The 13490-nt window shown below is 47.9% G+C and overlaps 1 protein-coding gene across 1 annotated transcript in view; it reads right to left on the bottom strand.

The window, feature by feature from the left end:
• usp43a (ubiquitin specific peptidase 43a) overlaps positions 1–13490 on the bottom strand; it is a 142939-nt gene that overhangs the window by 27010 nt on the left and 102439 nt on the right. Inside the window, exon 8 of the mRNA XM_035406605.1 lies at positions 7791–7902. Within this exon, the coding sequence (XP_035262496.1) occupies positions 7791–7902 (112 nt within the window). The remainder of the gene's footprint in view (positions 1–7790; positions 7903–13490) is intronic.

Here is a 13490-nt window from a genome sequence, read left to right as displayed (position 1 = left end):
AAAGCACCCGGTGTCTGAAACGTGTCAGCACATTTCGCCTCAAATACACGTTTTGGAACCCAAGAATGTTGCGGGAAACACATTTTTAAACATCATCGCATTATAATTGTAGCCATACAGGTAAACTGGCCCATCCATGCATGAGCTTAAACGTTACAATGACATTTTTTTTTTTTTTTTTTTTGGCTTAAAATCTGCAGTTGGAAAGCTGCACATTTTAAAACGGTCTGTCTCCCATCTGGGAAGCTAAGCAGTGGCTCTGTAGTGCTGTAATGAGCTAGAGCGGTCAAAGCAGACATCTTGTTATGAAGATGCATTGCTTTCTCATTAGCGATGAACCACCAGCGTTCTGGCGCCTCGCTCGCGCTCTGTTGGAAATCATTAGAATCGACAGCCTGGCAAAATTAAAATGTGCCTCGTCCTCCTTGTTTTTGGTGATTAACGCGGGAAAAAAACAGGAACCGTCCCGCTACTGTAGAACTGGACGAGACAGACGCACGGCATTTAAACACGATCGGCAGCAGAGACCGAGGAGATGCCAGCAAAACATCGGGCCAGGGTCCCCTCCACGATGATTTCATCTCTTCGCCGTCCGACATTACTACTTCTGTTAACCTTGTTTACGGAGGACCTCCACAGCCACCAACTGCCACCCTGACAGAGGCACTCTTGCCAAACACCTCTGGCCAGATGCTGAGGAGATATATGAAAGGGTTGTGGGCGAGACCATTCCTAATTACATTTCCTCCAGATAATAAATGACATACCTCCCCTCTGTCTCTACGTGGGGGGGGGCTGCATGTCAGGACTCACAGCCGAGGGAATGGGCCTAGTGCCAGCCCTCTGTCCTCCACAGACAGAACATTACATTACATTACATTTATTTGGCAGACGCTTTTATCCGAAGCGACGTACAAAAGTGCATACCAAGGTCATTGGCGCTACATAACACAGGTTCAATAAGGTACAATACTCATTTCGTACAGTTATTCGTAGCCAAGAACACAGATCAGTTCACGCAGTGAACATTATTCTGACCTAACTTATGCTGACCTAAAAATACAAATTACAATTTAAAGAACAAAATGACTTGTCAGTTATCATATCTGGAGAAAAAAAAGACACAAGCAACTGAGCGTGGCTATGAATGCTTGCTGAAGAGAGCGCTAGGGTAGCTAATCCGAGAAACATTTCCAAGGCAAAAAATGCACTGTAAACGACTGTACATTTCAAAGCCACTTCTACATAAATCCATGGGTGAACCCATCCTGTAGGTACATTACATTACAGGCATTTAGCAGACGCTCGTATCCAGAGCGACTTACACAACTTTTTACACAGCATTTATATATATTGGGTATATACTGAAGCAGTGCAGGTTAAGCACCTCGCTCAAGGGTACAACGGCAGTGTCCTTACCCAGGAATCGAACCTGAAGTCTTCAGCCCTTCGCAAACTTCCCATGAGCCAGTGGGAGATTGACAACCGCCAAAATGATTAACGAGCCCGTGAAGGCCGCCGCGCCCGAACATCACGGAAGAAGCCCCGAGCCTCGCCGAGGGGCTGTAGTGCAGTCAGCGAACAGTAAACACATTTTTTTTTTTGTTTAAAAAAAAGCTGTGCCCTGTCAGCCGCTTTGTCTGTGGCTTATCAATGCCTGTCTGTTCACCGGCCGCTGAACCAAACCTGAGTGTTTGCTCGGGATGTGGCCTCGTTAAACAGGACGGTGTCAGAGGCTGTCTGATAACTGCTAACCACACGCCCCCCCCGCCCGCCCCCCCCCCCCCCCCCCCCCCCCCCCCCCCCCCCCTCCCTCACCCCTCTCACAGGGGCAGTGGAGCACACAGCTAGGAGGGGGGTCAGCACTGGAGCGGCCTGCACCACGCTCCCCAGCAACGCCCTGTCACACCCACCTGCGTCTGTAACCAGGGACAACCGTTTCCATCTCACGGTCATACAGCGGCGTAGGTTTCGTTTGAACGCTGGAGTTGGACATATTAAGCAGGGGGGTCTAGGGGTCCTCCCCCAGGAAATTTTGAGCATCAAACACTTCATTTCCTGCATTCTGGTAAATTTTTATGCACCAATTCATGCATTTTCTGCATCAATTTATGGTGGAAATGTCTTTATTTATGCAAAGGAAAACACAAAATTCCGTTTTTATTGGGGGGGGTGGCAAACGCACGTGTTCTAAATATTGAGGGGGACGTATCCCCTGCACTCATACTACGCAACCTAAGGACAAAAGAACGTTCGGTGACGACAGTGGGCCATGCGGTCAGTCTACCTGCACGCTGGCCATTCCGCCAGCAGTACTCTAGACCGTATCTGGCGCTGCGTCGCCCCCAGGGTCTCACGCTCGCTCTGCCACGTTCACGGTCTCAAGGCAGGCCCTTCTCTCATTGGGCGAGCTGTCAGAATGGGCGGGGCAGACAGCGGCAAATCCATCTGCTATCCCTTCAGCGCAGCCTACCTGCTAATTACCGCAGCAAGGCATCCTGGGAGTCTTATCACCCCTCCACCGGCTCCGTGACGCATTGTGTCCCTCTGTTCTTGTGTCTGGCTGATGGAAATTCACCGCTGTCAATTAGAGAATCCGAAGTCCCCTGGCCCTTCCAGTTAATTGAATGTGTACAAATTTCAATTAAGGACAATTTGATTCGCATTTTAAACAGTGTTGCCTCCCCCTTCCTCCAGCACTTCCAGAATGACTTTAACACGTTGAGTCACAAACTGAAGCAAACACAGCGCGCTCACCACATGTGTAAAGATAGTGTGCGTCAATGTCATCGGAGCAAGGGCAGAAGGGGGGGGATTTACTATCTGTTAAACTTGTAAAAGCACTGGATGGTGCAATGGACAGTCACAAAAGAGATGGAGAGAGAGAGAGAGAGAGAGAGAGACTGATCTCAGTACACAGATGATAAAGGTGCTGTGCACTGAGGACAGGGCTCTTAAAGGAGGCTGGTGTTGTGAACAGGGCTTTGTTTTGGGTTTTGTATTCGATGACCTCACTTAAACCCCCATCCCATACATCCCTCCGAAAACATTTATTTCTGCTTACCGTACTCACACCCAGCGGGACAATGGGCAATGGAAATCACTGCACAGATACATCGCAGTAACACCCAAAGTGTCTGCTCCTGCTTGTAAGACCGAATTAAAATGCCCACCGGGGTACGGTAAATCTTCCAGAGAGGGTCTCGCAGAAAGTGTTTGTTGGCTTCCGCGAGGGTGTAATCATTTTTAGCTGCTCTTTTATACGGATAAAACCCCACAAAACTTAATAATCCCGCCGACACGCTGCGAACTTGAAATATCTGCGTCTGTGTTCGTTAATGAAAATGCTCAGTGGTGTAATAGATCGCTCGCACATATCATTACCGCGCGCGCTGGGCTCTCACGGGAGAGCACTGCTCAGGTCTGCGAGGTGTCTGCAGTATTAATTCCGTCTATTTAGAGACGGGGCATAATGTGCTTTCAGTCACAGCTACTGCATCCAGTAAAATTAACTTTTTATCGGTTCTCTGTTTTTTCCCACCCCAATCAAACCGTTTCACTCCGAGCGCATCAGATAAATTACTGCACTCTCGTTTCCGAGCTGAGGCAAGGAGGTATCAATCCTTCATATTTTTTAATTACATGGTGTCATAAGTGCCATATTATCACCAGGACGGTAATGTGCTGTTTGCTTCAATAAAGTGCCCCCCCTGTTAATTAAAATGTAAAACAGATGAATTTCTGAGCCATGGCCATTTCACATCAATGGCATGGGAAATAGGATTCAGTCTCCCCCCCTGCTGCGCTGAATTTATATGTGCCGTTCGCCAGCTAAACTGACAAGCAGCCACAGACGCCTGCTCGAACACAACGGGCAGAATACTAAACCCGTGACGCGTGCTATCTCAGCTGCAGCTGGCTAACTAGCTCCGCGCGCAACCGGCGCGACTCGCGAGCCCAAGAGCGCCCGCGAAAACAGACGAGCGCCCCCCAGGTTCATCAAAAAAAACCCCGGACGCAGTATCCAGCTGTCCCCGACAGAATCTGGGATGAGCTCGACTGCCCCCGCAGACAGAATGAATCAAACCAGTCAAAAGCATTTTCTGAACCCTTCAGCTCAGCGCCGCACGGTAAGTGCGTTTGCATCAGTTCTAATTGCTGTCACGTTGGTTTAAAACGGCGCTGCTGTCTAAATATCATCTCCTTTGCCGGGAGAAAAAAGTGCCTCCAGAAAATTCCTTGGCGGAAAATTAAAAAAAAATCTGATTCATCGACTGCTCGTCGATTGAGTGATAAGCTGACGTATGGCATTAATTTGTAATCATCAGACTGTCGGAGATGTCTCTCCCTGTCCCTTCTGATCCAGACAGATTGCTGAGTTTTACTTAATGATCTATGCCGACATCACACTGACTAACAGCATGTCTAATCCTCTCACTCTGTCTGCAGGAGCTCTGTGTCTCTCTCCGTCTCTCAGTCTCGCTCCACTTCTCTGTCTTTCAAAGAGGCCCATCACAAGCTTAATGAATCTGTCCTCGTTTTTTTACCCAGGGCGTACGCGACTTTGATATTCTCTCGTAGCTCTAACGCTCCGACATTCCTGGTTCGCGGTCAACATTCAAAACAACCCGAGTCGATAAAATCCACAACAGCGACGACTGTAGTTCTGCCTGAGCCCGGCTGTAATGCACTTCTGCCACTTGATTGCAGTTGAGCGTAGCGTGCAATTAATCAGGGTACACAGACACTGGGAGTGCGCTGTCGTTAAGGCAAATAATTGATTCGTCTGAGAGAGCTCACAGCTGGCTGCCTTTAAACAGGAGGCTTTGTTTGGGTACAGCGACGGGACGAAAGCGCTCTGAAGGGAAGGTGACAGTGAAGACGATGTTAAACACTAAACAGCGTGCGCTCTGCACCTTCTTCTTAAAGGAACAGGGGGGAAGGTGGCCGGTGGGCCTGGGGGGGGGCGTGCCTGAGTACGCCTTGCTGTCCCGTCCCAAGCGCAGGCCTGGTCTGTGTGGCTCACCTGTGTCTGTGTGCTGGAAGCTCACCTGTGTCTGTGTGCTGGTAATCATCAGGTAGTACAGCTAGCTGAAGCTCACCTGTGTCTGTGTGCTGGTAATCATCAGGTAGTACAGCTAGCTGAAGCTCACCTGTGTCTGTGTGCTGGTAATCATCAGGTAGTACAGCTAGCTGAAGCTCGCCTGTGTCTGTGTGCTGGTGGTCATCAGGTAGTACAGCTAGCTGAAGCTCACCTGTGTCTGTGTGCTGGTGGTCATCAGGTAGTACAGCTAGCTGAAGCTCACCTGTGTCTGTGTGCTGGTAATCATCAGGTAGTACAGCTAGCTGAAGCTCACCTGTGTCTGTGTGCTGGTGGTCATCAGGTAGTACAGCTAGCTGAAGCTCACCTGTGTCTGTGTGCTGGTAGTCATCAGGTAGTACAGCTAGCTGAAGCTCACCTGTGTCTGTGTGCTGGTGGTCATCAGGTAGTACAGCTAGCTGAAGCTCATCTGTGTCTGTGTGCGGGTGGTACAGCTAGCTGAAGCTCACCTGTGTCTGTGTGCTGGTAGTCATCAGGTAGTACAGCTAGCTGAAGCTCATCTGTGTCTGTGTGCGGGTGGTCATCAGGTAGTAAAGCTAGCTGAAGCTCACCTGTGTCTGTGTGCTGGTGGTCATCAGGTAGTAAAGCTAGCTGAAGCTCACCTGTGTCTGTGTGCTGGTGGTACAGCTAGCTGAAGCTCACCTGTGTCTGTGTGCTGGTGGTACAGCTAGCTGAAGCTCACCTGTGTCTGTGTGCAGGTGGTACAGCTAGCTGAAGCTCACCTGTGTCTGTGTGCTGGTGGTACAGCTAGCTGAAGCTCACCTGTGTCTGTGTGCTGGTGGTACAGCTAGCTGAAGCTCACCTGTGTCTGTGCGCTGGTGGTACAGCTAGCTGAAGCTCACCTGTGTCTGTGTGCTGGTGGTACAGCTAGCTGAAGCTCACCTGTGTCTGTGTGCTGGTGGTACAGCTAGCTGAAGCTCACCTGTGTCTGTGTGCAGGTGGTACAGCTAGCTGAAGCTCACCTGTGTCTGTGTGCTGGTGGTACAGCTAGCTGAAGCTCACCTGTGTCTGTGTGCTGGTAGTACAGCTAGCTGAAGCTCACCTGTGTCTGTGTGCTGTTGACCATTAGGTAGTACAGCTAGCTGAAGTTCATCTGTGCCTGTGTGCTGGTAATCATCAGGTAGTACAGCTAGCTGAAGCTCACCTGTGTCTGTGTGCTGGTGGTACAGCTAGCTGAAGCTTACCTGTGTCTGTGTGCTGGTGGTACAGCTAGCTGAAGCTCACCTGTGTCTGTGTGCTGGTGGTACAGCTAGCTGAAGCTCACCTGTGTCTGTGTGCTGGTAGTCATCAGGTAGTACGGCTAGCTGAAGCTCACCTGTGTCTGTGTGCTGGTGGTACAGCTAGCTGAAGCTCACCTGTGTCTGTGTGCTGGTGGTACAGCTAGCTGAAGCTCACCTGTGTCTGTGTGCTGGTGGTACAGCTAGCTGAAGCTCACCTGTGTCTGTGTGCTGGTGGTACAGCTAGCTGAAGCTCACCTGAGTCTGTGTGCTGGTAGTCATCAGGTAGTACGGCTAGCTGAAGCTCACCTGTGTCTGTGTGCTGGTGGTACAGCTAGCTGAAGCTCACCTGTGTCTGTGTGCTGGTGGTACAGCTAGCTGAAGCTCACCTGTGTCTGTGTGCTGGTGGTACAGCTAGCTGAAGCTCACCTGTGTCTGTGTGCTGGTGGTACAGCTAGCTGAAGCTCACCTGTGTCTGTGTGCAGGTGGTACAGCTAGCTGAAGCTCACCTGTGTCTGTGTGCTGGTGGTACAGCTAGCTGAAGCTCACCTGTGTCTGTGTGCTGGTAGTACAGCTAGCTGAAGCTCACCTGTGTCTGTGTGCTGTTGACCATTAGGTAGTACAGCTAGCTGAAGTTCATCTGTGCCTGTGTGCTGGTAATCATCAGGTAGTACAGCTAGCTGAAGCTCACCTGTGTCTGTGTGCTGGTGGTACAGCTAGCTGAAGCTTACCTGTGTCTGTGTGCTGGTGGTACAGCTAGCTGAAGCTCACCTGTGTCTGTGTGCTGGTGGTACAGCTAGCTGAAGCTCACCTGTGTCTGTGTGCTGGTAGTCACACGGAGTCAGACGGAGTGTGGCACAGTGGGTAAGGAACTGCGCTTGTAACCGAAAGGTCGCAGGTTCGATTCCCGGGTAAGGACACTGCCGTTGTACCCTTGAGCAAGGTACTTAACCTGCATTGCTTCAGTATATATCCAGCTGTATAAATGGATACAATGTAAAGTGCTATGTAAAAAAAAAAGTTGTGTAAGTCGCTCTGGATAAGAGCGTCTGCTAAATGCCTGTAATGTAATGTAATGTAGTACGGCTAGCTGAAGCTCACCTGTGTCTGTGTGCTGGTGGTACAGCTAGCTGAAGCTCACCTGTGTCTGTGTGCTGGTGGTACAGCTAGCTGAAGCTCACCTGTGTCTGTGTGCTGGTGGTACAGCTAGCTGAAGCTCACCTGTGTCTGTGTGCTGGTGGTACAGCTAGCTGAAGCTCACCTGAGTCTGTGTGCTGGTAGTCATCAGGTAGTACGGCTAGCTGAAGCTCACCTGTGTCTGTGTGCTGGTGGTACAGCTAGCTGAAGCTCACCTGTGTCTGTGTGCTGGTGGTACAGCTAGCTGAAGCTCACCTGTGTCTGTGTGCTGGTGGTACAGCTAGCTGAAGCTCACCTGTGTCTGTGTGCTGGTGGTACAGCTAGCTGAAGCTTACCTGTGTCTGTGTGCTGTTGACCATTAGGTAGTACAGCTTGCTGAGGATGCTCTGCTGCAGCTGGTCCCAGGAGATGGTCCTGTCTTCACGCATGAGGAAGGGGGGTCCAAATCTACGGGGGGGGAGAGCAGAGGGCCTGTGAGGGGGAGGGGCGTGGAGGGAGTCTGAGATTTAAAGCAGTGGCAAAAACATAAAATAAAATAAAAACGTTTAAAGCAAACAGATCTTAGGTTAGCTGAGTTCAAATGTGATATCCAGATGGCGGAGGTAATCACTGACAGACGCTACTGCAGTAAAATAAAAGCACTAGGCAGTGAAATATAGGGTATCTCTGGGTATCTTAACGTAAGAACAGACTTATCTTAGTATGGTTTTGTCAGTATTGATTTCTGAATTGTCTTTGCCAGCATTGCATTGTTCAGCTGTGAGTTCATTTCTGACATTGAAGCATTTGGCAGGAAGAACACAGATCTCAGGTCAGAGGCGAAAGGGGTACGGTCATGGCCAGCGATGCGAAACAAAATGTAAGAAACATAAACACCGAGCCCAACAAGGAACTGCGAGCAGCAACAAAGCAGAACATTAAAAACTAGGAAAGGTTCAGCCTGGGCTGCCGAGTGAATTTTGGCGTTTTTGGAAACTTGAAATGGACGCCCATCAGAAACAGCGGCAAATGGAGACGAATCCTCTCACATGTTCACAGAGATCCCCACAGATTTTTTTAGAGTCTTGTTCATATTTTACAAACAGTCACTAATCATAGAAATGTTTTCTGTGTTCTTGGTTCTTTTTTGTAATTTAAACACTGAATGTGACGGAACTCAAAAATGGCATCCACTTGTGGCCTCAGTTCACCTCTTACTCTTTGAGATTTTGTAACAGGCGCTTATGAACATTTCAACCACTGCTTTTCTGTGTGTGTGTGTGTGTGTGTGTGTGTGGATGTGTCTTATGAGCATCACAACATGAAACACCTTCCTCATAAAGTTCTTGGGCATAGGTGCCCGGGCAGCTTGGCATGAACGTGAGCGCATTTGACCTTCCACATGTGAATAATGTGCCTAATGTCCCTGCTGATGCTAACAGTGTCACTGTGCCCACAGCATGCTCTCTGTGCGAACAGGAGAAGCACTCTGTCCCCTTCCCTCCATTAAAACCCTCCCATCCTGTCTCTACAGCGGCTGTTTCCTGCGTGGCGTCTCCAGAAGTCTGTCGTCCTTTACATGGCCATCACCCCCCCCCCCCCACTCCCCCCCCCACGCCGTCCATCACGCCATGAATAAAACATCAGGCGACGCCCCCACTGTCTTTCCCCAGTCTATTTTAATCCAATTCTGAGGCTTCCTTAGGGACGGCAGGAATCTTAGCAACAACTCTCCTCCGTACGTTTTTTTTTCTCTCTTCTGATTAATCTGTGAGATGTTCAACATGTGCTTTTTCATTAAGTGATGAGCCAGGATTTAAAAAAAAAATTTTAAACACAGGGGAGAGGGCCTTGTAATTCTCATCTAAATCGATACGACACAATCATTTTCTTCTGTAAACTAGATTATATTGGTATTTACTCAAGGGGAAAATTTTGTATTAAGTTATTGGGGGGTGGTGGAAAACATGGAGTCTAATTACCAGCGCGGTTCTCTTACTTAATTACAAATGTCATTGGCCTGCCGCTCCGACACTTACTCATATATTCCAGCGGAAGTATTATAGACTGTAATAAAATTTCTTGCAAAAATTCTGACTACGAGGACACGATATGAGTGGGGAAAAGAACATAAAGTACTCAAACCATCAGCAAAACAAACAACAGACAAAAAAACTACCTTGCCTGTCGATAATGCCACTGCAATATAAGAAGTTCTTGCTCAGTAACAAATCACATTTACAATCATATGAATGTACTGAGAAGGTTTTGGCTGGGTTTCTCGTTGTAAACCTGAGTTTTTTAAGCCAGGTCAGAACCTGAGCACAATTGGCCCATTTATGTTCACAATACCCATGTAGGCAGGCAGAAAATGACCATTGTGAGGAGATGACAGAAAGGTCTGACAAGGGCGAGTCTGTCATCAGGAACAAAAAGTCACAAAGCCACAAAGCGATGCTCCTGGGTGGGAGAGGCACCATTCTCAACTCGGTCTGCTCTGCTCAAGCAAACGGTGCAGTGATAGCACGTCACATACTACTGCACCCGGCGCACTGCACTTTACCCTGACAGCAAAGAGCGCAGCTGGTCATCGAGTCAGATGTGTAGCACTTACAGTAGAAGGCTCACGCTCCACACGAGAAATCTTTTGAAATGTGCGAATCGTTCGTTCCAAGAGTCAGAACCAGGACCTGTTTGTGGGCACACAAACCTTTTTCCACCAAATATCCCCCAATACCCCCATAAAATAGACCAATGTCACCTTCCAACCTTTTTTTTGTTTTGCATTAAGCTTGTACATTCTCGTCACTTATTGCAAATTACCCACATCCTGTCAACAAAATTTCTGTCCTAAAACTGGAGCCCCAATTATAATTCAGGATCCATTTGTTTGTTAGATAAAACACCGGCAGCAGGAAAAAACGATGGAAAAAACAAATGACTCAATATTAACCAACTTATCCCCTTATGAGAATGCAGTGGAGTTCCAGGTAGTGCCATTAAATCTTGCTGTTACAGAAAGTTAGTCCTCTCTCTAACTTTCTGTCTTAAAACAATCTCACAACTCATAATATACAATATCTCACATCCACTCTCCAAAGTCTTATAACTCATAGTATCCTATATCTTATATCCACTCTCCCAGTCTCAAAACTTGTAATATCCTACATCTCATATCCACTCTCCCAGTCCTAAAACTCATAATATCCTATATCTGACACCTATATCCTATATCTTTTCCTCTGAGCTGCTTGTTCCCTCCAAACATTTTGACATCTAATCAACGACAGTCATGGAGGTTGATATTTACGTCGATTAGTGGGGCAGAAACAAGAGTTTTCTTGACTTTGGTAATTCGGTGAGCACTGAACGCTGATCTCTGATAGGTTAAAAAGTGACTGTGTCATGACTCCATGTCGATCAGCCTTGCGGCCGTGGGGTTTGTTTTGGTACGCTATGGATTTGGATTAATACATTTTTTTTGTTGCCACATCACCGTGGAAGCAGGTGTGGTGACCTGGGCGTCTCAAACGCGGCAGACCTGTGACGGGGGGGTTGCGTCTCAGTCTGCTGGAGCGGAGATGAGCAGTCAGGGAGGGGCCGGAACTAAAACTAACCACCAACACCCCAGATGGCGCCCGCAGCTGTGGGATTGCCAACGTTTCGGGAGGGACGGCTGCCGCACGGATTTTCAGGCCTTGCGTGTACTTCTGACACACCGAACAGCGAGGCTCTGGCTGTTCTCTCTCCCAAAACACGCATCCCATTAACTGGGATGAACAACAAAATCCATCTTTCTGAAGTTATTTCTCAAACCTGTTATTTTTCAAACTCAATGATTATCCACACTGCTCACTGCCGTACCCAAAACAATTTTTTTTTTCTCGACAAAATCCCTGCCCTGATGCAAAGTCAGCCTGTCAGTCAGTGTTTATAGATCAAAGCCTAAGAGCCTATAAAAAAAGAGTGGAATTACAGGACTGGGTACTGCAATGGGCTGAGCCTTTTTTTTTTTGACAGGAAAAGGAAATCAGCACTTTGTATGGGAGACAGAAGACACACGAAGACGCGTCTAAACAGGAAGCGGGGCTGGAAAATGCTGGAAGAGCGAGCCGCGGCGAGAACAGGCAGTTCCGCCAAGGCCTTTACAACGTAGCCACGGCAACGGAAAACGCATTCTCAAGCCTTTACAGGAGCCGTCACAGCAACGCGAGGCCCTCGTCACAGGACTCACCAGGTCTGATTCACACACACACGCACGCACGCCCAATCTGATATTAAAAAAAAAAAAACACACACACACATACAGACGATTTTTGCCTAATCTTTCAGACGAGCCAGCAAGTCTCTGACCACAACCTTCCTCCCTTCTTCACAGAAGAAGAAAGAAAAGACTTCCCCTGAAGCTGGAATTCAGGACAGGCAGCGGCATATGACAGCTGATACAAGGCCATTCAGGCGGGGGTACACAAAGCAGACGACCCCCCCCCCACCAGGAAAACGCAGCCTACCGCAGGTACACAAATGCCATCCTGACATTAAAAGAGGGGCTTATGGGACTGGGGTGAGGAGACAGAAAAGGGCGTAGACCGGCTGACCGGTATGTGCTAATGACTGGGACTGGCACGTCCTGCCCCACACCGCAAGACCAAGGGGGGCAGTGCACCTCCTGGGGTCTCCTCCTGACCCCAATAACAGGCAAACCCAGAACAACTTCAACCCTACATCGTTTTATTTGGATTCTCGCCAGGAAATGTTACTATTTTTATTTTAGAGATTCAGAGATTCGGAGAGAGAGAGAGAGAAGCAATGTCAGTGCGTGACCTAACATGCAGGCGTATGGAGTTAAATCCACCGGAGAGGTAACAGCACTGTGGATTGTGTCTGAACTTCTCCCACACCCTCCCACCACAGGGTCGAGATAAAAACGATTCAAAAGGCTGGACTGCAAACCGGACTTCACATTCCTTAGGCACACTATCCTGTGAAATGAAACAAAGACGATAAGATCATGAATGAATAAGTGAAATATTGAAAGAACAGTAACTGGGGTCTTTATTCCCAGCTACCTGCTTTAGGATCTCGTCTGATTTTTATTTAATTTTTTGTTCTGCACAAAGACAAGTCTTGAGAACCGGGTTTGGGACAGATTTGTATTTGCTCTGTCTCTGAGGGACTTTTGGAGCTTACCTGCGCAAATGAAACATCTAAGACTCCGCCAGCTTTCTGAAAAGTAGCTGAAAATCCCTCTGTGCTCCATAGCAGCTCTCCGTACAGGTAGGACTGAGAGCCACATTACCTGCAGGCTTTGGACAGGGTTCGCCTATGTCAGTCTGCCGCAAAGGCACTCCAGCACCGAACCACGTGATGGCCATGGTGCCTAACTGCATATTACATAACCGTACACATTTTTTTACATGAACATTTTAAAAACATTAAGGTAAAGAGAACTTCCTCGTAAGTGCAGAGCTGACGCCCATTTCACAAACCGAGTTAATCTTAATCTCTAGATTAAATTTCACTGATTTCCAAACCAGTTTCGGTTCAAACAACTTGAACTAGGTGGGACCCACCCCATCGTCCATTCAAAGTCTAATCAATACAGCTGTGCTGGCAAGTATTAACTGCTCGTTATAATGTGTAAATTAACTCACTGGTAAAAATGTACTACCTTTGTCTTTTGCTTACGCCTTTTTAAAACTGCAGATGCTATTTTTTTAAAAATAGACAGATCCCAAGACAACCATACAGTAGAATTTCTTGATGCTTTTTCAATTGTTTTTGTTAAAATATAATTTTCAGCTGGATGACAAAAATGGCCACTATGCAGAGGTACAGTGAAGAGAGCTCACACTTCATTCAGCTTGTCTTAGTCTGTATCTGCAGCTGGATTCAAGTGCACGTGCTTTACCCACACAACAGTTACCCTTTATCATGCCTGATCATCAAACTAAAATAGTGCTTTCTTAATTTACAGCTCAAACAATCACACAAAATGACATCCGTTTGCAGCACACACTACACTTTTAACAAATGTCTTTTTTCAGTGATATTTC

Source organism: Anguilla anguilla, chromosome 2 (genome assembly GCF_013347855.1).
Source record: "Anguilla anguilla isolate fAngAng1 chromosome 2, fAngAng1.pri, whole genome shotgun sequence".
In the NCBI taxonomy this organism is placed as follows: domain Eukaryota; kingdom Metazoa; phylum Chordata; class Actinopteri; order Anguilliformes; family Anguillidae; genus Anguilla; species Anguilla anguilla.
The sequence above is the reverse complement of the archived record's forward strand: the minus strand, read 5'-3'. Positions and strand labels throughout refer to the sequence as shown.